The sequence below is a fragment of the Sminthopsis crassicaudata genome, chromosome 4 (assembly GCF_048593235.1).
Source record: "Sminthopsis crassicaudata isolate SCR6 chromosome 4, ASM4859323v1, whole genome shotgun sequence".
Classification (NCBI taxonomy): domain Eukaryota; kingdom Metazoa; phylum Chordata; class Mammalia; order Dasyuromorphia; family Dasyuridae; genus Sminthopsis; species Sminthopsis crassicaudata.
The window spans coordinates 407050198-407077666 of NC_133620.1; the positions used below are offsets into that span (position 1 = coordinate 407050198).

At 41.8% G+C, this 27469-nt stretch overlaps 1 protein-coding gene across 2 annotated transcripts in view; it reads right to left on the reverse strand.

Annotated features, from left to right (window-relative positions):
* Positions 1 to 6401: 6401 nt before the first annotated feature.
* Positions 6402 to 27469, reverse strand: part of HLX (H2.0 like homeobox) — a 62152-nt gene continuing 41084 nt past the window's right edge. Inside the window, exons 2-5 of one of the 2 annotated variants that reach the window (XM_074262699.1) lie at positions 11472 to 11951; positions 10343 to 10522; positions 9186 to 9370; positions 6402 to 7389 (exon numbers count right to left, since the gene is read on the reverse strand). In XM_074262699.1, the coding sequence (XP_074118800.1) occupies positions 6886 to 7389; positions 9186 to 9370; positions 10343 to 10522; positions 11472 to 11951 (1349 nt within the window). In that variant the 3' untranslated portion in view covers positions 6402 to 6885. Of the gene's footprint in view, positions 7390 to 9185; positions 9371 to 10342; positions 10523 to 11471; positions 12581 to 27469 lie in introns of those variants that run through there. The other variant, XM_074262698.1, reaches the window with a different exon arrangement.

A 27469-nucleotide genomic window follows, 5' to 3' on the forward strand; every position in this document is an offset into this window, starting at 1 on the left:
AGACAGAGACAGAGACAGAGACAGAGACAGAGACAGAGACAGAGACAGAGAGAAGGCGAGCCTGTACTAGCTAGTTGCCTTCCTGCTCTTCTCCCCTTCCTTTAAGGGCGAGGTCTTGCCTGTCTCCCTTCTCCTCCTTTCCCCTTTTAAATCTCTTCACCAAATTACTTATGAAAAGGAGCGGCATAATAGCGCTCAGGACCACGTCAAAAGATGACGTTTGAAGCCTTGTTTTGTGGCTTTCTGGCTGGGTTCCCTCATCTGTAAATTGGGAGTCTCCTAATCCTCATTTCTCAATTAAGGTGGTGGGTGGGGTCACACTAGATGATCTCTAAGGTCGGATTCCATACTAAAGATCCAGCCACTTACCTCAAAGGATTGTGGTGAGGCTTCGATGAGATCATGGATGTGGCGGTGTTTTGTGGTGACTTTGAATGCTATCATTAATTTTTGAACTGTCTTCGGGACCGAGGTCCCCCTTTGCTGGCGGGTGGACAAGCATCTTCAGGCCCAACCCTATCTCCTGGCAAACATTCTGCTGCCTTGAGAACCCTTTCTTCAGCTTTGTTGCCAAAGAATTAATGATGAAAGACCAGGGACTGTGGTTAGAGGTCTGGAAGAAGCCCAGATCTAGAGCTGGTGGAGGGTTTCAAGATCGAACCCCTGTGAGGTTCCACTTACACTGGAGTTCAGCTTTGCAAATCGTGGAAACTTCAAGAGGTACTTTCAAAAAATTATGTGGGACCCTAAGATCATGTCCTTTATTTCTGATGATAAAAAATATTTTGTTTTTTTATTATTATGATTATAAGAACTTTTTAAATAAATACTTTTTACCTGAAGGAGGAGGAAAAAAACTTTTCAGGCCGTATCCCTACAGAGGTACAAATAAGAACTCAGCCCCCCAGTCAAGAAGCAAAAATCTTTTCCAACCGTGATGTTCTTCGACACTCTGATCGGGAACAGGAGGAATGGGGAAGGGGGAGAGGTGAAGAGAAAAGAGTTCGGAGAACTAGGGGGAGAGACTATGATGTTTGTAATCCCTGTTAAATAAATAGGCTAGAGACAACCACTTTCCTAGGATTGGTTTTGTATGGTTTGCTTTGGAGGGAATCAAGCGAAACCTGCTCTCCTGGCAATCCTAGTCCATGTGATCCACGGAGAAAGCCAGTAAATTGGCACTGGAATTCAAGCCAACTGAATCTGAGCCACATCAGAGGATGAGCCTTTGCAAGCAAACAAAAAGGAAGTGAGGAGAGGAGCATTTCACTAAAGATGCGTAGCGGGTCTGGGTGATCCCTGTGAATAAAACACGACTGGGAGAGGCAATTATCTGGGAAGCAAAAGGGGTAGAAGTGAAGAGGTTTTTAATATTAAATTGTACAAAAGTATAACTTTTAAATGTCAAAAATTCTCTTACCGTGACAATTAGGTCTTTGTTTAATGTTGTCACTTATTTTTACAACTAGAGCTCAATAACAGAAAAGAGAAGCTGAAACGTGTCCTAAACTAGGAAAATCTGAACTAGAGCACACTGATACTTTTTATTGATTCCAATCAATTCAAATCGAACTCATCAATCCTTAAGATAAACAATACAAGTCATTTATATTTCACAACTTATCTTAGTTCAGCTTCACAACAGACCTGCGAGGCAGGTACTACAACTGATGTTAACCCTATTTTATGGATAATGAAAATGAAACTGGAAGATATTATATCTCACAGTTCCCAAGAATTTGAACCTAATTTCCCCCAACTCTTAATAGAGTCCCTCCTCCTTTTGTGCAAGGGATGCAGAATCTCTCAAGGATTTGCAATTTGACTGCAGAGAAAGAACGTGTCCAAATAAATATGAGGTAGAAGCAAAGTAATCCAACGCGATGAGAATTCTGTTGAGGGAAAGATTACTTTCAGCTGGAGTCAGGGTGTGGCAGCCAAGGAAGTCTTCGTGGAGGAGCTGGAATCTGAAGAAGGCTTTGAGAGGAAAATATTTTCATGAAGATGTGGAAGGTAAAGAAGCCATACCAGACGTTGAGGCAAAGGCGGAGAGACCCGGAAGGTCAGAATAAAGCAAAAGTTCGAGTCTAGAACGTAAAATTCATAAAGCTGAGCAATGGGATTGTAAAGACTTGTTTCCTTCCTAACGGGATTAGATCTTTGTGTAGACTATTCACTCTAAGTGTGTAGACAGTCAAATGAAGAATCGACATCATCATACAGATACTTTATAACGTTCTAAAGACAGAGCAAAAAGTACTTTAGCTTGTAATAGCCAGGTACTAGAAGAAAGCAAGAAGGCTCTTCAGAAAAGGAAGAGTCCTTTAAAGACGCGGATAATCTACAGCATTTTGTGCTCATGGATACTTCTCTTTTCTTTCCTCTGGACCCTACCCAGATGAGGATATATATAAATGGTATGCTTTTTGTTGTTGATTTTTAGGAAAGAACAAAAAAAAAAAAAGAGGAAGGAAGGAAGGAAGGAAGGAAGGAAGGAAGGAAGGAAGGAAGGAAGGAAGGAAGGAAGGAAGGAAGGAAGGAAGGAAGGAAGGAAGGAAGGAAGGAAGGAAGGAAGGAAGGAAGGAAGGAAGGAAGGAAGGAAGGGAGGGAGGGAGGGAGGGAGGGAGGGAGGGAGGAAGGAAGGAAGGAAGGAAGGAAGGAAGGAAGGAAGGAAGGAAGGAAGGAAGGAAGGAAGGAAGGAAGGAAGGAGAATTTCTATGCAAGAAAGAAGGAATTCTCGGAGCTTTTTTTCTTTACTTACCCAATCTAATCTAATCTAAATAAGGCAGCTTCAGGCTGCAGGAGCCCAAGCTTCGAGCTGGCTTAATATCCTTTAGAGGCACACATATTGCCTCCATTTTTTTGGGGGGGTATAGGAATAAAGTTGGGAGCACACATTCCACACCGATGCGTCTCTCCTAGTTGATGGAGGAGTCCTTTTTAATTGTAGACATTCCCCATTTTGTTCCTTTTATTAGAAATATCAGTGTTAATCATTAAAAACAGCAGTATTTATCAAACAAATATCTCTCTCTAAAAGGTTTTGGTGTGTTTACTACAGCTAGCCTATTGAGCCTTCGCAGCGAACAGGCTGGGGAAAAGACTAGTTTCAGGTCCACATATGAAAGACAGGTTTTCCTCTCTAATTTACCCCCATTCCAAGTCACTGCCAACTATCCTATCTCCTGATACTGAGATCTTTGGTTCGGATCACCTTTATGATGTGGCTCTTGATTTGAAATTACGCGACTGGAGCTGAACCTTAAAACTATAAAAAAAATCACAGGATTTAGAGTTGGGAGGGACTTCAGCGCTCACCTCACCCAAACTTACTGATGGGAAAACTGGGGTCTGGAAAAGGAAAGTGAATTTTTCAAAGCTACACAACAAGTTAGTGACAAATCCTTGACTAGAACCCCTCTTCTCACTCCAACCCAGAGCAGTGCACTCTTCCACTACACCACCCTGAACCTTTTAAGTTATTAAATTAAGATATTTAAAATTTAAAGACTCAGTCAGACTCGTGTTTTTCTTCTTCCTCTCTTACCTCCCCCAAAACTAAAAATCTAATTCTATTTCCAATGGGAAAGGGGAGGCGTTTCCGGGCATGGAAGAAGGATGGCTAAATCCCTGGTGGTAAATCTCCTGGAAGATTAGTTTTCTAGAAGCTATTGGAGTGTCTGGCTTGGTCCCGAGAGCCAGAGCCAAAGCTTGCTCTCAAAAAACTCACTCCTGCGCCTCCAGGGAGCTAGGGGGCCTACCCCCAAAAAACGAGGCTGTGTCTTCTCAGGATTCAATCAGAAATCAAAATAGAAGGATGAGAAATCTTGATCTGCAAGGTAGCCAAGCGATGCACTCTTCAAAGAGGAAGAGTAGGGATACAAGCTGGAGCTGGGGCTGGAGCTGCCTTAAGCTCTAAGCACAGATTGCGTTTGTAAATGTCCGGTTCAAGTTCGGCTTAACTGTCTCATAAACTAAAGGCTAAGTTACTAAACCTTTACTCTGGACAAGTTTTTAGGGCTCTAAGACGATTTTCAGCAGTGGAGAATAGTAGATCGTGTTTATATATATGTGTGTGTGTGTATATAAACACATATATATATATACATACACATATATATATACACATATATATCTAAAAGAAAATCAAAGTGCTTTAGGCTGCTGCCGTTGTTAATTGTCATATATTAATAGTCAGCAGTTCGGTGGATAGAACAGTAGCGATTATCATCCTAATTGTTACCATAGTCAGACGATCCTAGACTTGCCTCCAGTATTCCAATCGGTAGTTAAAGGCCTTAACTGAAGCCCTAGAAGGGCAATGAAATTTATTTGCAACTTGATCATTGCACAGTGTATTTTCGATCAATCGCAGGAATCTTGAGGTTCTTGAGGGTGATTTTTAAATGAGTTTTATTCCAAGCTAATCTATAAGGCTCTATTGGGGCGTTTTATCTTTACCCATCTCTTCTCCCCACCTGCCTCCATGACCTCTGTTTCCTTTTCTAAGCTTTTCTTCTGAGGTTCCCTAAATAAAAATCTATGATTTAAAAGAACTGGTTTTTCGAATAGAAAAGAACCCAGTGTTAAACTGGCTTTTTCTACTGAAGCAAACTTATCAAGCGTGGAAAAAAAAAAAAAAAAATGTGCGAGACCGGAAACTGAGCGGTGGCAAAACAGACCTTAACTTCTTCGAAGGAAAGAACCAGTTACTTGGAGCAGAAAAGAAGTTTCAATACTGTCTTCTCTCGCTTACTACTCTTGTAGCCACAGAAACGAGAGAAGCAAATCCTAAATCCTGAACACAGTCTGTGGTGTCGAATTCCTTGCCGCAACTGCCTCAGTTTCTCGATTACTCATCTGCCCGCACTCTCACTTTCTCTACCTTCTTGAAAACTGGCTCTGGAAATTGGAGCCCTGAGGGCACACTCTATTCTGCACCCAGCTCAAAGCAGTCAGTTAATTATAGTGGTTTAGATGTTACTCTTTTTCAACCTAGGAGTGTGTGAGAAGGACAGATAGATAAGACAAAGAAAGACATACTCGCCGGTCCTTTAGTTCTTTTTTCTGACAATTTCTTCATTAATTCACTCTATTAGATCTGATTAAACTTCCAATTGATGGTCTATACACTGGACAGAGAGATCGCAAGCGCCTGAAGCTGTTACAACCCTTAGGAAGGGTTTGGTATTTTTTTGTCTTCAAAGAAAATCTTGCTTGGGGACCCACCAACAAAAGAAACTAAATTCAAGTTTTCTTATTCGTGTGGAGGTGGAGGAATCTGATCTCAGATTCTCATGGAATAACAGCACTGTACTGGAAACTGGGGAGCATACGTTCTAGTACAGGCTTTGACACTCTACAATGTGTGACTTTATGCAAATAGCTTCTTTACCTCTGAGATCTCAATTTCCCCATCTGTAAAATGAGCACATTCGACTAGAGAAGGGATTCTTAATCTTTTTGAATCATGGTTCCCTTGGTAGCTTAGTAAAACATTCGAACCCATCTCAAAATAATATCTAAAAATAACTGAATAATAAATCAATTGAATTGATTGCATATTGAAATTCATTATTGAATTGAAAGAACTATTGAAGAATTGAAAGAACTATTGAATAATTGAAAGAAAAGCTAAATTTCAGTTAATTGTTAGTGACAATAAGGATTTTTTTCCTATGTAAATTCAAGGCACTCTGAAATCTATTCATCCCTTTGGGCCTTTATACATCCCCCGGATTAGGAACTCTTGGAAAAGGAGTTCCCTAACATCTCCATCTAATTGTACCGTTCTTCTGATATCAATAACTTGGCTTTCCCCAGAACTGGAGGTGGGCTGAGTTGAACCACCCACAAAGACATAAACTGTCCTATCTGATTCCTGGAATCCTCCAGGCCTTAGCACCCTATTCACTCGAACAGCTGAGCTAACAGTCCCTTCCAAGCACTTCTGGACACTCCAAGCAAAAGAACGTGCGGACGGGAAAATTGGTGCAAACTTGTTAGAGTTCTTAGCGAAAGTCGATCTGCTTCTCAGCTAAAAGCTCATCTGGGCTGCCTGGTGCCCATTCCCTTTCCCTGCATCTCTTCTGCCTAGGTTCTCAGAAGACTCGCCCGCCTTCAAGATCAAGCAGTAATCTCATTGAGAATCATTCGCAAGCCCAGACCTTTTATGCAGGAAAGTAAGATGGTTGTTTTATGGTTGTGGTTGTCATTGACTACACCTTTAAAAAGCGTTTCTCAGGTATTAGCCTTTCGAAAAAATACCATAGTTTCAGAAGCTTTGGGTCGTTATCTTAACTCAGCTCCTCTCCCTTGATAAGCTGTAGAGGAAGACCGAGATCACAAGCTGCAGTCCATCTGGACTCCGCAGCCGCCCCTCCCCAACAAGCCAGGCGGGCTTTACAAACCGTAATAAACATTTTTATTTACAGGACTGAGTCGTTCCCAGTGCAGCAAGTGCTGGGCCAGAATACAGAAAGCAACGCGACCACTTGGTGGGGAAGGGGGAGGTGGGGAGAGACAGTTTTGTCAAACACTTCACAGTGTTTCTTCCCGCCTCCCTCCTCCAATCTCCTTTACCCCCAAAAAAATGTTAAAGGCTTGTTTGGGTCGAGTAAGCGTTGGATCATGTTGGAGGGAAGGGTACCAATCAATATCTCAGTGTCCCTTTTAGTATAAGGAGAAAGCCCCGGGATAGTTAGTAAGAGTCACATAAAAGCTGAGAGCATATATACAGAAAGGGGCTCCGCCATTGCCTGCGTCATTGTGGTCCTGTTGTGGTCCATGATATAAATTAGCAAGAAAGGCCCACAGGCCAGGGAGTTCACAAAAAGGATCCCTCCACCCTCCACAACCAAGCACCTCTCCCTTCTGCCAGCCGGCCTATAGGCCCCCGAGCGGAGCGGGCTCTGCGCTTTCGTTAGGTGGGCAGTGGAGAGGCAGCGGCGTCTGTAGCTCTGGGCTGCAGCTGCCGTTCACGCTGTTATTGCTGTTGCTGTTGCTGCTGTTGCTGCTGCCCCCGCCGCTGCCGCCGCCGCCTCCGCCGTTACTCGTGGCGGTGGTCGTGGTGGTTGTGGCGTTGAGGCTGGTGGAAGAGGATGAGGAAGTGGAAGAGGAAGATGAGGACTTAATAACGCTGGTCTGGTGTAATAGCTGCTCAGTCCCCTCAGTCCTTTCCGTGTCGCTGGGGACCATGTCCAGGGACTCCGAATCGCTGCTCTCGCTATCCCCCTCCGACCGGCTGGGGCTCCTGTCCTCTCTCTCGCATTCGGTAATCGGAGCAACTCCCGGCTGCTTCTCAGTCGGGTCCTTCTCTTTGTCTTTCTGGGCCTGGGCTTCCTTGGAATGGCGCCACTTCATTCTCCTGTTTTGGAACCACACCTTCACCTGCGGGAAAACAAGGGATGAAATTCGTTCCTTTTTGCACCTTGCAGCTTTCTTTCTGGTCACTTCCCCCATTTAAGCCCTCGACCTCTGGGACTAGGATTCTGCTGGGACAGGAACTATGAGTTTTACGATCTATTATGGAGGGAAAGATATTCCCAAAGACCCAGACTGCTGGACCTTTTTAGATCTCTCCCTCACCACTTCCCACCTGGTTATATTGTATTTTAACGGGAAAACTTTATACACTCACCGTGTACCAATCAATTAAGAAGTTTGGGGGTAGAGAGAAGGGGACAGGAGTTATAATAAGGGGACACAAGGAGAGTCTCCTGAGTAAGCATTGAGAATTAGTGCAGTCCTTGGGCCTATTTGTGCCAAGTGGGTTAATAAGGAGACTGCCCTCCTCCCCCGCCCATTAATAGGAAATAAACCAATTTTTCTTGGATTCAAAAAATGTTAGAATTTTAAAACGTGAAAAATAAAAAGAGAATGGGGTGGAAAAGGAGAAACTATATAAATATATATGATCCCCTGGGGGACACACAGCGTTCACACAAGTTCCAGCTTCACTTTTAAAAATAACATCCGCAGCTGGTGGAAAACGGCTCAGGCAGGCCAGTGGGGTGTATGTCGGGGGGTGGGGGGGGGAGAGAGAAGAACAGAATTATAGACAGAATGACGGGAAAACGAAGGAAAGAGTAGATGGTTGCGTTTGTTCCTGTGATCTGAGCTGAGAGGGAAGAAGGAAGAATGAGAAAAAAAAAATCTCCTCCTCTCTTATCCCAACCCCTCCCCCTTGCTCATCTACGAAGACTAGGAACAATAGTGACTTTTGACAATCCCCTTTAAAATTTGAAGCCCCCAGAATTCTTAGTTCCTCAGCCTGTTTTAATCTAGTGTATTTATATATTTCCTTTTGTGTTGGAGATTTTTTAAAAATGCATAAAACCTGCTGAAAAGTCCTTGCGTGTTTTACGGAAGGAAAAAAAAAAAAAAAGAAAGAAAGAAAGAAACAGTTTTCTTCTCTCTGTTCAGGAAACCGAATCTTTCTTCAGAGACCGCAGAGTTAGAAAATTCGACTGGCTTTGGAGTGTCCACAGCTAGCGTCCTCCTCGCCCAGTTGCGAGGGGGGAGAGGGAAGAGGGAGGGGAGAGAGGGGGAATGATAGGAGGGGGAGGTAAATAATTCCGTTTGAAAAGAGGTTTTCACTTCCTCCCAACGAGGGATTTCACAATCCAGCAGTAACAGAGGCCGGGGAAGGAGGAAGGGGAAAAAAATCTCTCGACTTAAGAATTTTTATCTCCTTTGAAATAATCTGCCTCCTAGGGAGACTTGCACTTCAGTCGAGTACATAATTATTATCTCTCGCGGCCTATTGGCTTTCTTGGTTGTACTTTCCTCCATTGGCCAAAATAAACAGGCAGGGTATATTGACATAAATCTTTAGGGCTGGGCTAAGGCCTTTTTCTTCCCCTGCCTTTCTTCCCTACCCCCACCCCTCCAGATTCTGCTCTTTTGCAACCAGATATGGGTTTCAAGTAAGTCTCATAAAATTCAATATTTTATTTTTCTCCAGTAAGGGATGGGAGTACGTTTAAAATGCGTTTACATCTTCCAAAGCAGCACTACTCTGAAATAGCAAAAACTAACAGAAAAAAAAAAAAAAAGTCTCCCTGGATTCGAAAGCCAAGAGCCCAGGAAGGAATGGAGCTAAAGAAAGTAAGAGTCTTAAGCTCGGATATCCCTATAGGGAGGGCCTGCTTTCTTCCGACCTATATATAGCTAAGGAATCTTACCTGTGCATCTGTCAGGCCCAGCATCGCGGCTAGCTGCTTTCTATCTGGCTTCGTGACATACTTCTGAATCTCAAACCTTTTCTCCAAACCTTTCCTCTGCAGGTTGGAAAAAACCGCGCGAGACCAAGAACGTTTCCTCTTGTATGTTTGGGGCATGGTGTCCTTCGTCAGAACTGCATAGGGACCTGTGGGTTTGGGAAGTAAGCAAGGGAACGGGGAGAAAGCCAACAAGAAAGGAGAAGGGGAAGGGAAGAAAGAAGAGAAGACAGGTTATTGATAAATACACTAGAAAGCTTGAGGGGGTTTGGGTACACATCCAAAGCAGGTTCCATACATTTGAAAATATTTATTCTAATAGATTGTAGAGCTCCACAGAAAATTCTACACAGGGATTCTCGGTTCTGTTTCTACAGAGTAAGTTTGAGACACTGAATATAACAAATCTGTCAGCATAAGCTTGCTAAATGGAAAGGAAAATTGAGGCTGTTATCTGGAAAACTAAAAGGGAAAAAATGTATTTACCTCTCTACTGAATGGTTTGGGCAAAAATATATTTTGGTCTCAATGATACAGATAATTGCCTCAATTTTATATCATCTCCCCTCCCCCCCCTCTCTCATCCGTCTTTTCTCTCTCTAAAAAGGCCCATCTTTTTTTAGATCTTTTAGTTTAAAATTCTTAATGACTTTGCAATCAATTTACACTTATAGTTGTGTTAAAATATTTTCTTTTCAACTGATCCACTCACACACCAAGAGTGGGAATAGTTCCTCCATTTCCTGACCCCACATTCAGTGCAACCTCCCCCCGCCCTTCTCCGAAAGAGTACATTATAAATGTGACGGTGCTCCTCAATCACTCAATGGGAAACCTTTCAGTTTAGATCATTTAAATCCCTTATCTACCTATTAATGCAAAGAATTTTTAAAACGTTGATTGGGACTCCCAGGATTAAATAACCTGTATGTGTTGCCAGGGCGGGGAGGAGAGGGAGGAGTTGAAGGAGAGGAGGCGTCCCAAGGAGAGAGAATCTCGTATTTGAGATTTTGGTTCTATTGGGTTTTGTAGCTAGCTGATTGTGTCACCTCTTATCCCCAGGGGACTACAAGATCTATTCTCAGGATGGAATAGGGTTCCCATAAGCAGGATTTCTGTACCTGGAAAAGTGTCTTGAAACTGGTGCTGAACTGAACTTCTCGGGTTTGAGTTTAAGGGATTCAGGATACCAGAGGCCTCGTTAATAGGATCTAGAGACGCGAAGAAGTGGCCCGCAGAAGGCTGCAAAGCGGGGAGGTGAAGCCCAGTTTGCCGGCCCGTAGTTAGTAAGGAGGTAAGATCTGTGTGCATAGGAACAAGGAGAACCCGTTACACCTCCAGTTAATTCACACCCTCAAATCAAGACGCGATACTTTGTTTCTCCTCTTCTACTTTTCTAACAGATTAGTATCAAGGGAATCATGGAATCATGTCACTCCCTTTACATCCCTCCCTTCCCCGATCTCCTTAAGCCAAATCTACAAAGTTTAAAAACAACAACAACACAAGACGTGTAAAAGGACTCGTTACACGCAAGTATATAGAAAGTATTTTAGTTTAAATTACATAACGAAGTCACCTGTCAAGTATCTGTTCAGAATACAAACGAGGAATTCTTCGTTCTACACCCTGAACAAGAGACTCACCGGTTTAAAATTTTTTACCTTCTCCGATCATGTTTTTACACATTCTCTAGGGGGAATTTTACTAGAGTACAGAGAAAAAGGAACAGAAAATCTTTCAAAGACGAACAATTGTAGCTACAGGCTACCGATAGGAGAGTAAGTAAACAGAGAACATAGAATGAGTATATCCAAAATACAGTATAGGAAACACAACTGTGCTAACGGAGTATGTATGAGGTGTGCGTGTTTAAAAAAAAAAAAATGTTTATGAAAGAATATGTTTTAAAGGAAGGCAAGGTTTAGGCCTAAAATGGATTATGCTATGGCAAAGTTGGCCCATTTTCTTCCCCATTCTTCCTTTCCCCAAAGCTTTCCTACTAAAAAAGAAACAAGACTTTCAATCAGATTGGGATGAGGGGGAGGGAAGGGAAAAGATGTGAGAGAGAGAGAGAGAGAGAGAGAGAGAGAGAGAGAGAGAGAGAGAGAGAGAGAGAGAGAGAGAGAGAGAGAGAGAGAGAGAGAGAGAGAGAGAGAGAGAGAGAGAGAGAGAGAGAGAGAGAGAGAGAGAGAGAAAGGACAGTGGTCAAGGAGAGGCCTGACAAGGGCTTCTAGATCAGAGACCTACCTCTCAATGTGTTGCCTTCCTTCACTTTGGGATCGAACTCCGCCGACAAAATTCGGTCAATCCCAAACTTGAGGTCCTTGCTGGAGGGGGCTGGAGTTGAACCGTTATGGTGATGGGAGTTAGCTAGCAGCCTCGCCCCGGGGGCTTGGGGCTGGATGGCCCCAGGCCGATGTGCTGCCGGTGGCGGCGGCGGCGCCTGGGGTTGCTGCTGTTGCTGTGGTTGCTGCTGCTGCTGTGTCTGCTGGTGATGATGGTGGTGGTGATAGGCAGCTGAGAGCGGAGACAACCTCTGGGAGAAAGCGGCTGGGACTTCGGGGGGCGCCACCACTGGAGTGGGTCGCAAAGGGGATCCGGCGGCAGCTTGAAATGGAGCGTGGGGGTGAACCGAACCCAAGTGAGCTGTGAGGGCTGTGGAGGAGCCCCCGGAGAGGGGACTGTCGGCCGCTGCCCCCGGCTCCCCCACACCCGCGTGCAGGATGTCTGCAATGCAAAAGGAGGGTTTCTTGACCGCGGCTGGATCCAGGGAGAAGGAGCAGCCTGCTGCGCCGGCCGGGGAACAGTAAGCCGCCGACCAGAGGCTGAAGTTGGAGGCGTAGAAGGGAGCCAGCCCCGCCGCGAACATCCTCGCTTGCTGGCCGCTGCCTCCGCTACACCGCCGGCAGCCGAGAATTGAGTGGGATGGGGAGGGGTGGGGTGCAGTGCTGACGCTGTCTACAGGAGGCCAGAGAAGGAAAAGAAAAAAAAAAAAAAAAAAAACGCAAAACAAATAGCTTTCGTTTCTTCTCCGAGCCCAGAGTGAAGACTGAAAGGAGCGGAAACTTCGCAAGCCGGAGGCTAGGGCCAGGCTTCAGTCCTAGTCACTTTCCTTACCCCCAACTGCTTCTCCACCCACTTTAAGAACTGCTCTGCGCTGCCGCGCTCCCCGCTGGCCGTAGGCGAGTGAGGGGCCGCTGGGAGGTGGGGAGGTGCGGGTTGGCGGGGGCGGTGGGAGGAAGACTTCACCCCCCCACACACCTCCAACAAATACACAACTCTCGGGAAGAGTATAGAGAAAAGGAATGAGAGATGTAAAAATGAAAAACCCAAACAACTAAACCCTAGTAGCTAAATTTAAAACAACAGTAACAATTATAATTTAAAAAAAAAAAAAAAAAAAAAAAAACTCTAAAAACTAGCAAAGTTTTGGCAGGAGCGCCTGAGTCAGTCAGCCTTGGGGTAGGACCTCAATCTGGATGCTCATTGGTGTTACTCTTAGCCAATGGGAAATGGCCGGGGGGGAGGATTAGGAAGAAGGGGCGTTACCAGTGAAGTCGGTCACGCCCAGACCACGCCAAAATAGCGGCTGCAAGCCTTTGGAGTTTGCTCCTGTTGCTTCTTGTATCTTTTGTTAATAAAGGGGTAACCCTGGCCGATACAGCCCCAAAGCACCCCCATATCATCATCTACATAGGAATGAAAGAAAAGTTTGATCACCCACATAGGAAGAAAAGAAAGGTTTGGTAATAGGGCCAAACTCTGCCCTCTAAATTCCCTAGCGATCTCCTAAGGGAATCTCGATCTATTTCGGAGTGCGACTGCCAGTCCTTGACTTCCCAGTGGAGTGCATAATTTCCCCTTAGGCGAGCTAACCTGACTTCTTTCCTTTCCTCATCCATGCCCTCTTCCCTCAGCCGGAATGTCTCCTAAGAAACAGGGGCTGTGCCTTATAAATAGCTAGCCTATCCCCCGGGAAGCTCTCTTCTCTTTTACACATTAATAAAGCTGTTTTCTAGGATGCTGCAAGACGCTGGAATTTTAAACCTACTCGCTCCTCTTTGCTTTCGGGGATATCCCCAGAACAAGGAGGCGGGGCGACTGCAACTTGGGTTTTATTCAGAACTGTCACTCGGTGACAACTTGAACTAGTGAGGTTTCAAACAAAGTAAGATGGATGGCTACAAATATCTCCCTGAGATTAAGCCAAATCCTTCGCCCTAATTGTACTCTGAAAGCTCTCGAATTTCCCCAAACTAGATACCCTATTCCTTTCTTCTGCTGTAGATTTAAGGAAATAGACCAGCCGCTTCTCAACGACTGATCCACCAACTGAGTTAGTTTACCTGTGCTTTTCCAAGTCCCAGAAGCAGATATATTTTGGATGGATTATTGCTAGTGTCGCATTTCACAGATAACTTCCCGAAACAATGTACATGTCTACCTTACCTAAGGAGATGACTCACAAATACACAGTCGATTTCTGTTTCTAGAGTACAGGATGGGGTGGAGGAATCTTTCTCTGGAGTCTTTATTAAGTTCGTTTTTGCGAAATCATTCCGAAATTGAGTTATGAGAAAATCCTTTGCCCCTCAAATGAATCATAGGCCATTCAAAAGAATCTATTATAGAGTTTTGGGAATAATAAATAAAAAATAAAATCGTTTTTTTTTAAAAACCCTAAAACATACTTGGTTTTCGAATTTACTATTAATTGACTTCCAGCATCTTCCGACAAAAAAAAAATATGACTTTTTTTTTCTTCCACAAACCTAGAAAAATCTTTAAAAGAAGAAAACAGTTAAGCCTGATACATCTCTCTCAGGGTCAGGTTTTGAGTTTTGCCCATTCATTTCAGGTCATTCTAATCCCTCCCGTGCTGTAAACCTATGTTTTATTTTCTGACAGGATGATCTGGCAGCGAAGCAGTCGTTTATTATCCCCCTCTCCTTAAACTTCAGAATTGTTTCTTTGTATTTTTAAAATTGAATTTCTTTTTTTTTTCCTTCACACAAGAGCCCAGACTTTGTTTCCAAACACAGGAATGATGGAACAATAGGGTATATGTAGACAGCTACTGACATCGGGAAAAGAACGCGACTTTGTTCTCTATTTGGGCTGCCAGGTGGTTTGCAAATGCAGAGCCAGAGCCAAAAGCTCTAAGTTGGGACCAAACCAATACTAGCAATCCCGTATACTACACGGGACTTATTCCCTCACTGGGTCAACTCAGTTGCTCCCTTCACCAGGGCGTCGAACTGAAAGAAGCAGCTGACCGGCCAGGGAACTATGGTCCAGCATTCTCTTTGGAGGCAAACCAAATACACGATTAGCCAGGAACACACAGGGGTGGCTCCGCTCAGGTAGCAACAGAACCTTTTGCACTTGGTCTACAGAGAGACGAATTTGCTCGCAGCTAGCACAGAGATGTGGCGGTCGAATGTCGAGGAAAAAATTCACTCTTTTCCCCCTCTGACTAGACATGGTCATTTGCATTCATTTATTAATTTTGTCCCCCAACTACATGCTCCGCCTGACTACACACAATCACCCAGAGCTAGCTCTTTAGCAGGTTGTGCCAGGCCCGGGTAGCCTACCGCTGCAGGCTTCCGAAATTGGAAATCGCTCTAAAGGCGATCTCCCCAGCCCTAAGCAGAAGAAATCTTCCCAGGCCACAACGAACTAACTGGAAAGCTCGGACCCGCACAGGAAGAAGGGAAGCAAGAAATTATCCCTCCGTTTAAAAAAAAAAAAAAATCTCCCTTCTCCCCTCGATGCCAAAGTTTCTGGGGATTTGGGAGTGGGAATAGACTTGTCCTGCAGCCCAGTGGAATGACCCCCCACCCCAGCCCAGCCCCTATGCTGCTTCGGTCTTGAATGACCTCCCAGATTTCTGGGGCCAGAGTTTTCTCCGAGGAAGAGTTCACAAGTCAACACGTGCGTGAGGAAAGAGGTCAGAGGGACGCAGCGAACTGAACGGGCCAAAAGAGTGTGAGAAGTTTTCCAAAGCGTGACTTCCCTGCCCGGGACCAGGCAGGCAGCCCGTGCGGGAACTACTAGCGAGTTTTCCACTCCTCACCCACGCACTTCAATCTCCCCGTACCCCGAATTATATTTAACTTTCTGGAGAATGTGAGGGAAAAAGCTAACTTCCCTAGACCACTAGTTTTGCATCCCATGTACCCCAGGCTCCCTCTTATCGAACCCTGTTCCTTAGAGCTCAGCTGAGGGCCAGACGTAACCCTCACCCTCGGATGAAAGCCAGAGGCTGTCCCTCTCACAGTTGGGGTGAGTGGGGCCTGTATGCACCTCTCCCTTTTTCCCCTCCTTTTTTTTTTTCAGTGGAGTCAGGGATCCCCGTGACTTAAGCCACTCTCCTAGCCCCTACTTTAACTCTCCTTACACCGAAGAGAAAAAAAATCTTACTGCCCCTCCCATCACCATTCTCAGTCACTCCCTCCCTCCCTTCTCCCTCCCCCCTTCCCTTTATTTAGGCTCAAGAATGCTGCAGGAAACTCCGAGCTCGCCGAAGTTCGGGTCATCTCCTGTTTTTTTGATGGGCTCCAACTCGGACTAAATGAGCGGATGTGCCTGCGAGATTGCTCCCCAAAATAGAAGCGGCTTTAGTATTTTAGGATACAGCAGAAATCCTTATTTCTTCCGGAAAAAAACTTTATAATGACTCCTAGCACTTCCCCTTTCAATATTTGTGCAACTTTATCTCCACCGACAAGTTGCTCGGGTGACGCAAATCCGCCCTTGTGTATTACAACTACCAAAATAAATGCACGGAAATCAATTCCCTTCTAGTAATGAAAGCATAAATATACAGCCGTGACTTTCCCCTTTAATCTTCGCTTTCCGAGCGGCTCCAAGCCGCGGAGAAATGAACTGGCGGGGAGCTATTTAGACGGGCTAGGAGACCCCCGGGGCGCCGGGGGAGGGGGAGAGGGAAGAGAGCCAGTGCGGGCCCAGACGACAAGTGCTTGGAAGCCAGCGGAGAGGGAGAGAACCTTACCTAACCGAATCATCTGCGACCAGTCTAGACGGCGCGGACTCTAAACTTGGGAAATAGAATTGCTCCACAATGCGGAAGCACACAGAGTGGAGATTATTATAGGAAAAGTGGAGCCTTAGAATCCAATTTCTCCCGAGCCTGGCCATTGAAAATGAGAAGTGAGACAATAGTTTGGATAATTCGAGCAATTCCCTCCTGTCCCACTCCCCACACGCTGTAGAAAACGCGTATATTGGGGAAAGATGAACTATTCTAATGGATTGTACGTACATAGTCTTCTAAATCAGACACAGCAAAAGAGTACCCAGGGACAGAACGGATCATAAGAGATCTTAAAGTTTAGCACACAAAAATCGACCCTGCATTTAGAAAGATTATTGCGATTTTCCCATCCCCAGTGGTGACTCCCTCGACAGCTATTCCCAGCTCCCTTTGTCTCCCAAAGAAGATACAGAATATGCTTTAGACCGGAAAGAACGCAGGGTAAATCGAGTATTCTATTTCCTAATCATTAGCATTCGGGTGTTAAACTGGACACATTACACATGTTTTCAAAATAATGATACTGATTAAAAAGAATCTAAAAACACTCACGTGAATAACGAACCAAACAAAATCATTGTAAGGTCTATAGGGAAAGACGTAGGAATTGGAACTGGGATTTTATTTGGATAAAAAAGCTCCCTCTGCCAAGGTAAATCGGTTCATTCTTTGCAATTCAGTCTCAGAAAGTTTCCTGGAGCACCCAAACAAAATCACTGTAACGTCTAAAGGGAGAGACATGGAGACTAGACCTGTGATTTTCTTCAGTTACCTCTGCCAAGGTAAATCAGTTCATTCTTTGCAACTCCCAGTCTCAAAAATTTCCTGGAGCACCTGGAAATGAAATAATTTACTCAGTCTTTCAACCGGTATGTGTCAGAGTCAGAACTTGAACTCAGATTTTCCAGGTTCCACAGCCAATTCTCTGCACATCCTTAGGAAAAAGAACAAGCCCAAGAACAAGTATAAGCTGGGGGAGGGGGAGAATGGGAAGAATCTGTTATGTTTACTGACTGATTGGCTGAAGTGTCAAATGTCAGTAATCTGTTTGTACTTTACATATCTCCCTGCCTCATGCCTTTATTGCTCGTTGTTTATTGCCAAATGTGCCTAGGGTCTCCCGGTTATTCATAGATAAATTCCACAAAAGTAGCAATTTCTTTGTTCCCCTGGGGTCCTTCAAACTACAGTGACATTGTGACCTTCTAGGAAAAAATCTAAAAGAGAACATCCCAAATTCAAAATGTAGCACAAGCAAATTTCAGCATCAACTACATTTCCCCTGGGATTCTAATTCAAACTTGAGTTTGAATGCAAGGGAATGGCGAAGTATGGATAGGAAGATTGAATTCTAATTTGACATAACCCATTTGCTGCAAACTCGAAGTGAGGCTCTGGTGCATGCACTTTAGGAATACGGGAATGAAAACTCACATGGCATTAGACATGGAACTTACTCTCCTACTTTGCATACAATATCTAGTTCCAGAGTCTCAGATAGCTATCTGAATCTGTCCTTTTTCCTTTTTCCCCACCCCCTTTTCCTCTGGCACAGCGTTTTGGTTCCCTGTGTTATGCTTTTATTCATCAATTCAACAAACAATTTAAAAAATACCCGCTGTTGCAAAAAAAAAAAAAAGAGCTACTGTTATGAGGAAAGGACAAAGTTGAGATAAGACATACATGTGCTCTCCCCCTCATAAAACTTACACTCAAGTATTATAATAATCAAAATTATCTGATGAGCATATTTAGAGAAGTGCAAGATAACATGCTAGCCAGGATCCAAGGAAGAAGATTGCCACAGACCAAAGGAAATCAGGAAAGATTTCATGTAGGAGATAGTATTTAAATTGCCTAATTAATAATAATAGTAACTAGCATTCATCTAGCACTTTAGAGTTTGCAAATCACTTTACAGGGGCAGCTGAGTGATGAAGTGAACCAGGGAAGTCATTTTTGCCTCTATCTATAAAATAAACTGAAGAAGGAAATGCAACATACTCCCAGGATCTCTGTCAAGAAAATCCCAAATGGGATCACAAAGTCAGGCAACTCAATCATAACAAACCACTTTACAAATATTATCACATTTTATCCTCACAACAACTTTGGAAAGTAAGTGCTTCTGTTATCCCCATTTTAGGAAACTGGGGTATAGAAAGATTGAGTAATTTCCCCATAGTTACAGAACTGTAAGTTTCTGAGACCAAATGTTTGCTCAGGTCCTCCAGACCAAGTGCACTTCTCTAATCCACTCCACCATTTAGCTGACTCCCTAAAGAATAGCTAGGAATTCAACCTACAGGGGCAGAAGCTGGGGTCACTATGAGAAGTCATCATATCTTCTTCCTCTCTCTATGAGTTTGCCATTAGGGTGTGAAGAGGTGAAAACAAAGTAGGCTGTTTTTGTTCTGATAAGAATTTCTGAGTTCAAGAAAGGGAGTTTGGACATCAAGGAAAACTACTATAGAAACTATAGAAAATAACACAAAGCTTTTAATTTTACAGATTTAAATATATTGTCTGTCAAATCAAGCTCCCCAAAGAACGAGCACAGAGACAAGCACAGTTTTGATGCAGGTTGCATGGTGGGCATTAGTTTCCTCCCCCAAAGTCAGTTATAAAGTTTTCTACTGTATTCCTATGAGATCTCATTCTTTTGACCTAATCCTAGTTTTCCCTTAGCATCCTGCGGATTTGCCTATTTTAAACTTTGATGTGTTACTTGATTTCTTGAGAGTCTGAGGTTTTGCATTTAGTGAGTGTTACCTGTTGAACCACCAAGTTGAATGTTAAGAAGGCATTGCTGATTAATACTTTCTGTCAGAATGAGAAGCCAAAGTTTAGGAGAGGAAAAGAAGTAAAAGTAATTCCCAGGGGGAAAATGATAAGGAAAAAGAAAATTCCTACCTTCTTTCCTCCCTCCCTCCTTCCCTCTTCTTCTTTCCTTCCTTCCTTCCTTCTCTCTTTCCTTTGTATCTCCCTCTCTTCTTTTCTTCCTTCTTTTTTTTTCCTTTTTCCATACCAGATTCCCAGAATTGGATTTGGAACCCCCAAAATCCATTCTGGTAGTTGAAGAGAATCTGAGATCAAGAAAGCTTGACAAAAAGGGAAGAGATCAGGAAGCTGGATAACCCAGAGTGGTGAAAAGTTGTAATGAGAGGAAACATCATGGAGGGAAAGGGAGCAGCAGATGTCTTGTGAGAGTGAGAGAAAAAAGTAATGAAGAACCAGAGATAATAGAAAGCAGAGAAACCAGAGGTATTAGAATAGGAGACAAGGAGAATTTGGAGGCAGTGAGGTCACTCCTGAGCCTGTGACAGAGCAGTTTTCTAAGTCCTCGTCTCTTCTCCCTGGGGGAGTGGGCAGTTACATTGCCTTCAGATCAGAATAAATCTTTATATACTTTCTAAAACCTCTAATCCCCTATTCTTGCTTAGCCTCTGGCCACACTGACTACACCCCCTGCTCAGCTCAGAGCTCAGCAATAACCAAGCTTGTTAGGGGGAGTTTGTTAGATTCCCAAAGGGGCCCCTGGCCCCATTAAGTCTGGGAATGGGGTCAGGTTTGTACTTCTCTGGAACCAACAGCAGGGGTCTGCCCATCTCATCTGTCTTTCTTCATCCAGCTGAGGACTAAGAAAGAGGTCGTCTATGACCGAAATTGATTCTTGAGCGACATCTGCTGGGTGCTTTCTAAAACATCCTTCAGGAACATCCTTTCCCAGAAGATACTGAAAACTCACTTTTCCTTCTGTAAAAGTTGTGGAGGTAGAGGAGTGGGGGAAGGGGGGAAAGAAGAGGATCTAAAATTAATTGTGACCAGTAGTTGTTTCTCATCTGACAGCATAGATTCATTCTTTATTAGATATTTTTAAAATAGAGTATCAAAGAGTTCATATTCAATTCAATCCAAAAGACGCGTATTAACTATACTAAGTTCAAGACATTGCTATGGGCATTGAAAATTGTCTAAATAAAAACACTCTCAAGGAGTTTACAATTTCATGGTACAATACATCAATTGTTGAAAATCATTATCTAGTGAAACAGAAGGAGTTCTGTGAATAGTATAGGACAAATGGAGCTTTATTCCAGAATGCCAATATTCCAAGAAGCATGCCTCCTCCCTGTGATCACCAGTCTCAGGTTGTTCCTTATGGTTCCCCATCAGCCCATGCTACCAAATAGCATAGCTACTAACCAGGTTGATACTCACAGGTCCAATAACTGGATATCCACCTATGACTGAACTGTTTTCCATGCAATTGCTTCCTGCCACCACCAGTGCCCTCTTCCAATCTCAACTGCTTTTGCCTGAAATGAAATCATTCCTATGTGCAGCATCACATCTTCAAAGTGAAGTTTGAAAATCTGTGAATTTTGATACTGAGAATTCTCTGTGTTTCATCAGGGAGAAAAATCAGTCTAATATCCAGTTAGGCAAATTTTATGACTGACTACATAACCTAATCAGATTGAAGAGTCCAGTGTGTCATGGGAACATTTTCTTGTTTCTTTCAATATTACAGTCAGCTCAACCTAACTATTTACCATCTCATTCTTATCACTGTGTACTTTACTTAAAGTTTCACAAGAAACTCTCAGGATTTTGCTTAACAGTGGATATTTCACCAGTGAAAATAATAAAGAGAGAGGAGGAGGTTACTATACTCTCTCCAGTGTGTTGTTCACTCAGTATAAATCCCTTATAATTTTTACTAAAGAACATCTTGACATCTATGTAAATTTCATTGACACTTTCTTTTCTATAATACTTGAGTTTCTCCTCTCCCAAAAACTTTAGTTTAAAACATTAGTGATGTCATCAGTGTGCATCTTTGTCCACAAAACAACACTCCCTCATCTATTAGTAGATAGTTTAATGGATTGCTATTTCCAAAAAAATAACTCATTACCTGGTTAATATCTGCTGAAGAGTTCCAAGTTTAGCCAGTTGCTCCTCAGATAAATAGTTCAGAACTGGTCTATACTGATATTCTTGCAGCTTGATATAACCTGATAGTGTTTAATTGTTACCAGCCTAGTCCCCGGATCACTGAAAATGGAGCAAGACATTAGATCCCCAAATACCAGTGTGTCTTAACCTTGATAGTACATGCAAAGTTTTATGTGTGTATGTCGGGATAAAGGAGATTTACAATTCTTACCCACTATCTGCTAAAACTTAGTTGGGGTGGGGAGAATATATACTTTTTTAGTTTGCCTTTGGGGTCATAGTGACATTTGAGGAAGAGACAATTTCGGCTTGCAAATGGGAAGAGAAGACTCAAGTATAGGGAACAGAAGGAAGAATGAACTCTATGACTAACATGAAAGTGATTGGTATGCTTAGAGATAAACTATGAGGAAAGTATTAGAAAACCTGAATTGACTTTAAGCAACGATGGAAGAACAGTGCCAGAGACCTATAGTTCCAAAGCAGTGAAAGCTCATTAAGAGGACTGGACTAACTTGAGGGCCTCTTCTATTTCCTCCTAATGTCACTTTCCAATCTTATGATCAGAAAAAGCATGTTCTGCATGTTTTCTTTTGTTCTGGATGTGTTACTTTCAATTTAGATAATATAAAAAGTTGTTGGTTAATAAAAGTGGCAAAATATGTTTGTGAACTATTTAAAGCTTATAAATAAGGAAAAGGGAGAACAGAGTCAAGATGGTAAAGTGAGAAATAGCAACTTTGACCAAGTTCCCCAAAAATCTCTTGCACAACGACTTAGAAAAAAGTATCAAACTGAATTCTGAGCAGCAAAACTAACAGTCACAGAGCAGCTTAGAAAGATAGATGGAGAGATCTGCAGACACATGGATAAGGACTGGCCAGAAGTACAGTACATCAGCACAAGTTGCACTAGAGAGAAGCCCAGCACCCAGGATGCTAAGATGACTGAACACCTTGTCAAAAAGTGAGTCAAAGGGGCTCTATGGTAGCACCGGGAGCAAAAATAAGTGCTATCTAGCAGCAATGTTGCCCGCTTCCCAATTCCAGATCATAGTTCCAGGTCATGAGGGAGCAGAGACCCTACTTGCATGAAAAACAGAACATAGAAGAGGGAAGTAATCAAATCCATCACATTGTAAGCAATGAAAACTTATAGACCCCCAAACTGAGCTATGAAAGCAAAAACAAACAAACAAACAAAAAACCATAAAAATATAGAAACTCATCCAGGTCATTCCTCCTTCCAGAAGTGAGAAACATCTAACTCTATCATAAAATCTAAAGTTAAGAATTAAGCTGGGAAAGTGAGCAAATAAACAAAAGACCCCAACCATAAAATCTACTATAGTGATAAGGAAGCTCAAGATACAACTTAGATGAAGATAATTACTTAAAAACTTAATTTTTTTCCCCCTGAGGCTGGGGTTAAGTGACTTGCCCAGGGTCACACAGCTAGCAAGTGTTAAGTGTTTGAGACCAAATTTGAACTTGGGTCCTCCTGAATTCAAGGCTGGTGCTCTATCCACTGCGCCACCTAGCTGCCCCACTTAAAAACTTTAAAAAGAAAAGTCTCAAAGAAAATTGCAAATTTGACACAATCTAGAAGATTTAAAGAAAACATTTTTAAGAGGCAACAAAATTATTTTTAAAATAAAACAAGAGTGGTAGGGGGGAAATTGGAAAGAAATGAGAACTATAAAAAATGAAAAGATAAGTACAAAAAAGCATCAAAAATATTGGAAAAATAATTCCTTAAAAAGTAAACTTGGCTGAAAGATAAAAAGAGCATTAAAATCATAATTGACCAAATTGCAAAAGAAGTACAAAATTTAACTGAAAAAAATAACCTCTTAAAAGTAAGATTGGAGATTGATTGACTTAAAAGTCAAGTGGAGATTAATGTCTCTGTGAGACATCAAGAAACAATAAAACAAAATAAAATAAAACTGAAGAAAAAAAGAAAATAGTTAAATATTTCATAGGAAAAACAACTGACTTGGAAAATAAATTGAGAAGAGACAATTTGAGAAATATCACGCCATCTGAAAATCATGAATAATAACAAAAAAGAGCTTAAATATTATATTTAAAGAAATCCCTAAGAACTTAGTTAACCCTGGGACAATGAGAGGGAATCTACTCAAAATCTACTCAGATATTTTTGGATATGAGTCTATTATGTTTGGATGTTCTTAAAAGAAATACGAAAGGATATACATATATAGAGAGATGCATATATTCAAAATAAATATAGAGAATAATTACAAATAAATACAAAATAGTTTTGTTTTGTTTTTGTTGAAAAAGAGAAGGGTGTTAGGGAGAAAGAGCATCAGTGGAGATCAAGGGAAAAAGTTTTAGACAGGATGTGGTGCTTGAGCTGCATATTGAAAAAAGATGGGGATTTTTTTTGAAATTGATGTGAGCATTTCACACATGGATGGGAGAAAGACAGTTGTAAAAGCATGCAGATGAGAGATGGAATATTATGTGTAAGGAACAGAAAGCCATTTGGACTGCCTTGTGTGCGTATGTGTGTGTGAGAGAGAAAGTCTATGTATGTGTGTGTCTGACCCTTACATCGAGGAGGGCAGGGGGGAGGCAAATATTTACTGAAACTGAAGAATGGGACCATGTCATAAAACACTTTAAAAGGGGCAGCTAGGTGGCGCAGTGGACCCAGCCCTGAATTCAGGAGGATCCGAGTTCAAATCTAATCTTAGACACTTCCTAGCTGTGTGACCCTAGGCAAGTCACTTAACCCCAGCCTCAGAAAATAAAAAAATAAAACACTTTAAAAGATAAAAAGTGCTGAAAGCATTAATACCAGAAAGCTGCAGTAGTTTATTGCACAAGGGAGTGACATGGTCAGATCTTCACTTAGAAAAAATCATCTTGGCAGCAATGTGGAAGATGAACTAGAAAAAGGAGACACTTAAGTTGGGAAGAACAATCAGGAGGATATCGTAATACTCCAGATAAGTCAAGATAAATACCTGAACTAAAATGGTATCTATAGATAGTGGGATGTGTGAGTAGATGGAGAGTTGAGCCTAGAATAAGAAACAGTGTTAAAATCTATTTCTTTGGGCAAGACACTCAACCTTAGTTTGCCTCAGTTTTCTCAATTGTAAAATGAAGCTAATAACAACACCTAAATACACCTACTGTAGTGTAACAGTATCTGGCACAGAGTAGTACTGTACAAATCTACATTTCTGCCTCTCTCCTGTATATATGTAGAAATGAGGTTAGATTTTAGAGACACTTAAAGTAGAATGATTGGTAATATAGGATGAAACAGAAAATGAAGAGTTGAAGAGAAAAGCAAAGTAATAAACTTGGAAGACTGGAAGAATGGTAGGATAAGAAGGACATAATGAACCAAGAATTATTTTGGAGACAAAATTTTAATTATTAATTCAAAAGATTTAGAACTTGAAAGCTTAGAGAGAGATGACCTAGTTGAAAGGTGGGAAGCTAAGTGGTCCGGTGGATAGATCCAGAAAGGCTTCTCTTGCTGAATTCAGAAGTGATAGAGAGAGCTTACCTCTGTTGAGAGAAACAGCTGTTTTCTGTTTTTGCTAGATCTTCCCATTGAGAGAAAACACATAGCCATTTGTAAAAAGCTAATTGATATTGTTTAAATGATTCTGGGGCACTAAGTGCTGGGTCAATCCACGATATAAAGGAGATAGTAACTCTAACTAGTGATTGATATTAGAGAGTACATACTAGAATGGGGGCTCAAGCTGATAAAGAAAACTGAAGAATTCTGCAAGGAATTCTTAAAACTAGGAATAGGAATAGGAACCATGAACCTTACTCTGGGAACCTGAGTCATCAGGGTAACTGGGAGTTTGGATAAAAATACTCAAAACCTATATGATCTATATTAGTTTTAGCTCTATGTTGTACAATTTATGATGGTGTTTTTTAATGAGCTGGATGATGGGCAATCAATATAAGTTTGGAGGTGTTCTCTGCTTTGCTTCATTCAGAGACAACAATTGTATTCTTGGGGCAGATGGGCTAGTCTACCTTTTCAACAGAGATGCCTTTCATCACCTCCTGTCTATATGTATGTGTTGGAGGTGGTGCAGCTTGTTCAAAAGAGTACATTGCAGGCTCAAAGAAATCCTTCATAGATTTCTTGAAGAAATTTCACATGCCTTCCCATCACTAGCAATTAAACTCAATATTATTTTTTTTCCCTGTGATCCATTACCAATCTACACTCTGCATTCAGAATCATGGAAGAACCACTATTTCTTTGAAAAATATGCTGAGTTATTAAAAAGTCTCAGTTAATATTATGAAGTTCATCTGACCAACAGTATAAATTTAGTGGTTGTTGGTGGGTTGCAAGCACCTGATGAGATTCTATTTGGACTTGAAACCAAGCCAAATCTTGCGTGCTCACACATAACATAAAAGTTATAATGCCTTCAGTAATTACAGAACTGCAGGCAAAGCAGCTGCTACTTAAGCACCATTGTGTCCTTTGCTTCTGAATATCACTTTTTTTTCTTGAAGTCTGTCTTGTCCCATTTTCTCATTTGAGATGTTAGCATTTTTTAGTAATTTGCATTTATTTTTACAAGAAGGTAGTGGAGAATTTCAAAGCCCAATTCTTTTTGTTCAGCAAAACAACTGTTTGGTCGTGTATACATATATTGTATTTAATTTATACTCTAACATATTTAACATGTATTGGTTGACCTGCCATCTGGCGGGGGGAAGAGGGGAAAAATTGGAAAAAAAAAAAGTTTTGGCAATTATCAACGTTGTAAAATTACCCATGCAAATATCTGGTAAATTAAAACTATTATTATTTAAAGAAGGTAGTGGAGGCAGGAGGATTCTAGATATAATTGTGAAATATTGGGAAATAATTATCTTTTGTGTTTTCCTATCTTCCTTTTGGATATATCTATAGCAAAAGAAATAAATTTCTAATGGTAAGAATTTTTGGCCACAGAAGAGGTTGATGGAGGAGTTGTTTGGGACAGACAAAACATCTGTATCTAAAATTATACAATTTAGAAATGGACCTACCTACATATAGATCTGTATTGTAGAAGCCAGATATTCTACAAGACAAAAGACTATTAAACTTGGAAAGATCTGGGTGTGAGAACTGACTCTGCCACTTAATGACTGTCTTAATTGGTCCTAGAATGTTAGAGAATTGAACACAACCTTAGAGAACATCTAGTCCAGCCCCTTTATTTTACATATTAAGAAAGTGAAGCATAAAGGGTTTAAGCTATTTATCCAAGGTAGTGATCAATAGAACTTGAATTAGAATCTAGATTTCTTTGTTGCCTGAGCTGATGCTTCTATGTAATTTTTAATTCTTGGTTTTCTCATCTGAACAACGTGCAAAAAACACCTGTCCTTATAGCATAGAATTCTGTGAGATCATAGATGTAGGGCACCTCAAGGGCTATCTAGTCCAACTCCTACATTTTATAGAATAGGAAATAGACCGAGATAACCTAAGTGACTTGTTCATAGTCCCACAGTAGTAAGAATCAGAGGTAGGATTTGAACACAGGTTTTCTAAGCCCAGAGCCAATAAATACTCCTTCCATTCTTCCACATGATCTCTTTAGTGTTCATTATATGAAAGTGTTTCATAAATTGTGAAGCACTATCAAAGCAAAAGAATAATATCTCTCTGTGATCTTGTAAATATGAACCCAGAACAAAATAAACGGAGTAAATCCCTGAGAATTTTCCCAAGACACCAAAATTCCTAGTTCTATGCCACTACATAACATAAAGGGAATTGATGTAACTTCCAGCATCTCTGCTAATTTTCCTTATATTAGCTAGATACATCAGACCCCAGTCTTATCCATTAAAATCATAGCACAGTAGACAGCTGAAAATTCAGTTGATCTCCTATTAGACTGTAACAACATTCATCAAATAGGTGGGGACCCAAGGATTTAGGCAAATGTATACATTGCTTCTCAAGATCTGGGACAAATTAATTGATCCAATCTGTGATATCTCTCATCCTAAAGACCCCTCTGAAGATATTTGGTGACTTTTTAACCATTTGAGATCTCCTTAAATGTGTGTATTTCCATGTTTAGAAAAAAAATCTTCTCTCCCCTGTCTAAAACTGGCATCTTCCAACTCATTCTTAGAGCATTCAACCTGGTTTTCCTCTGCCTCCATCTTATACTGGCTTAAATATTTATTTCTGT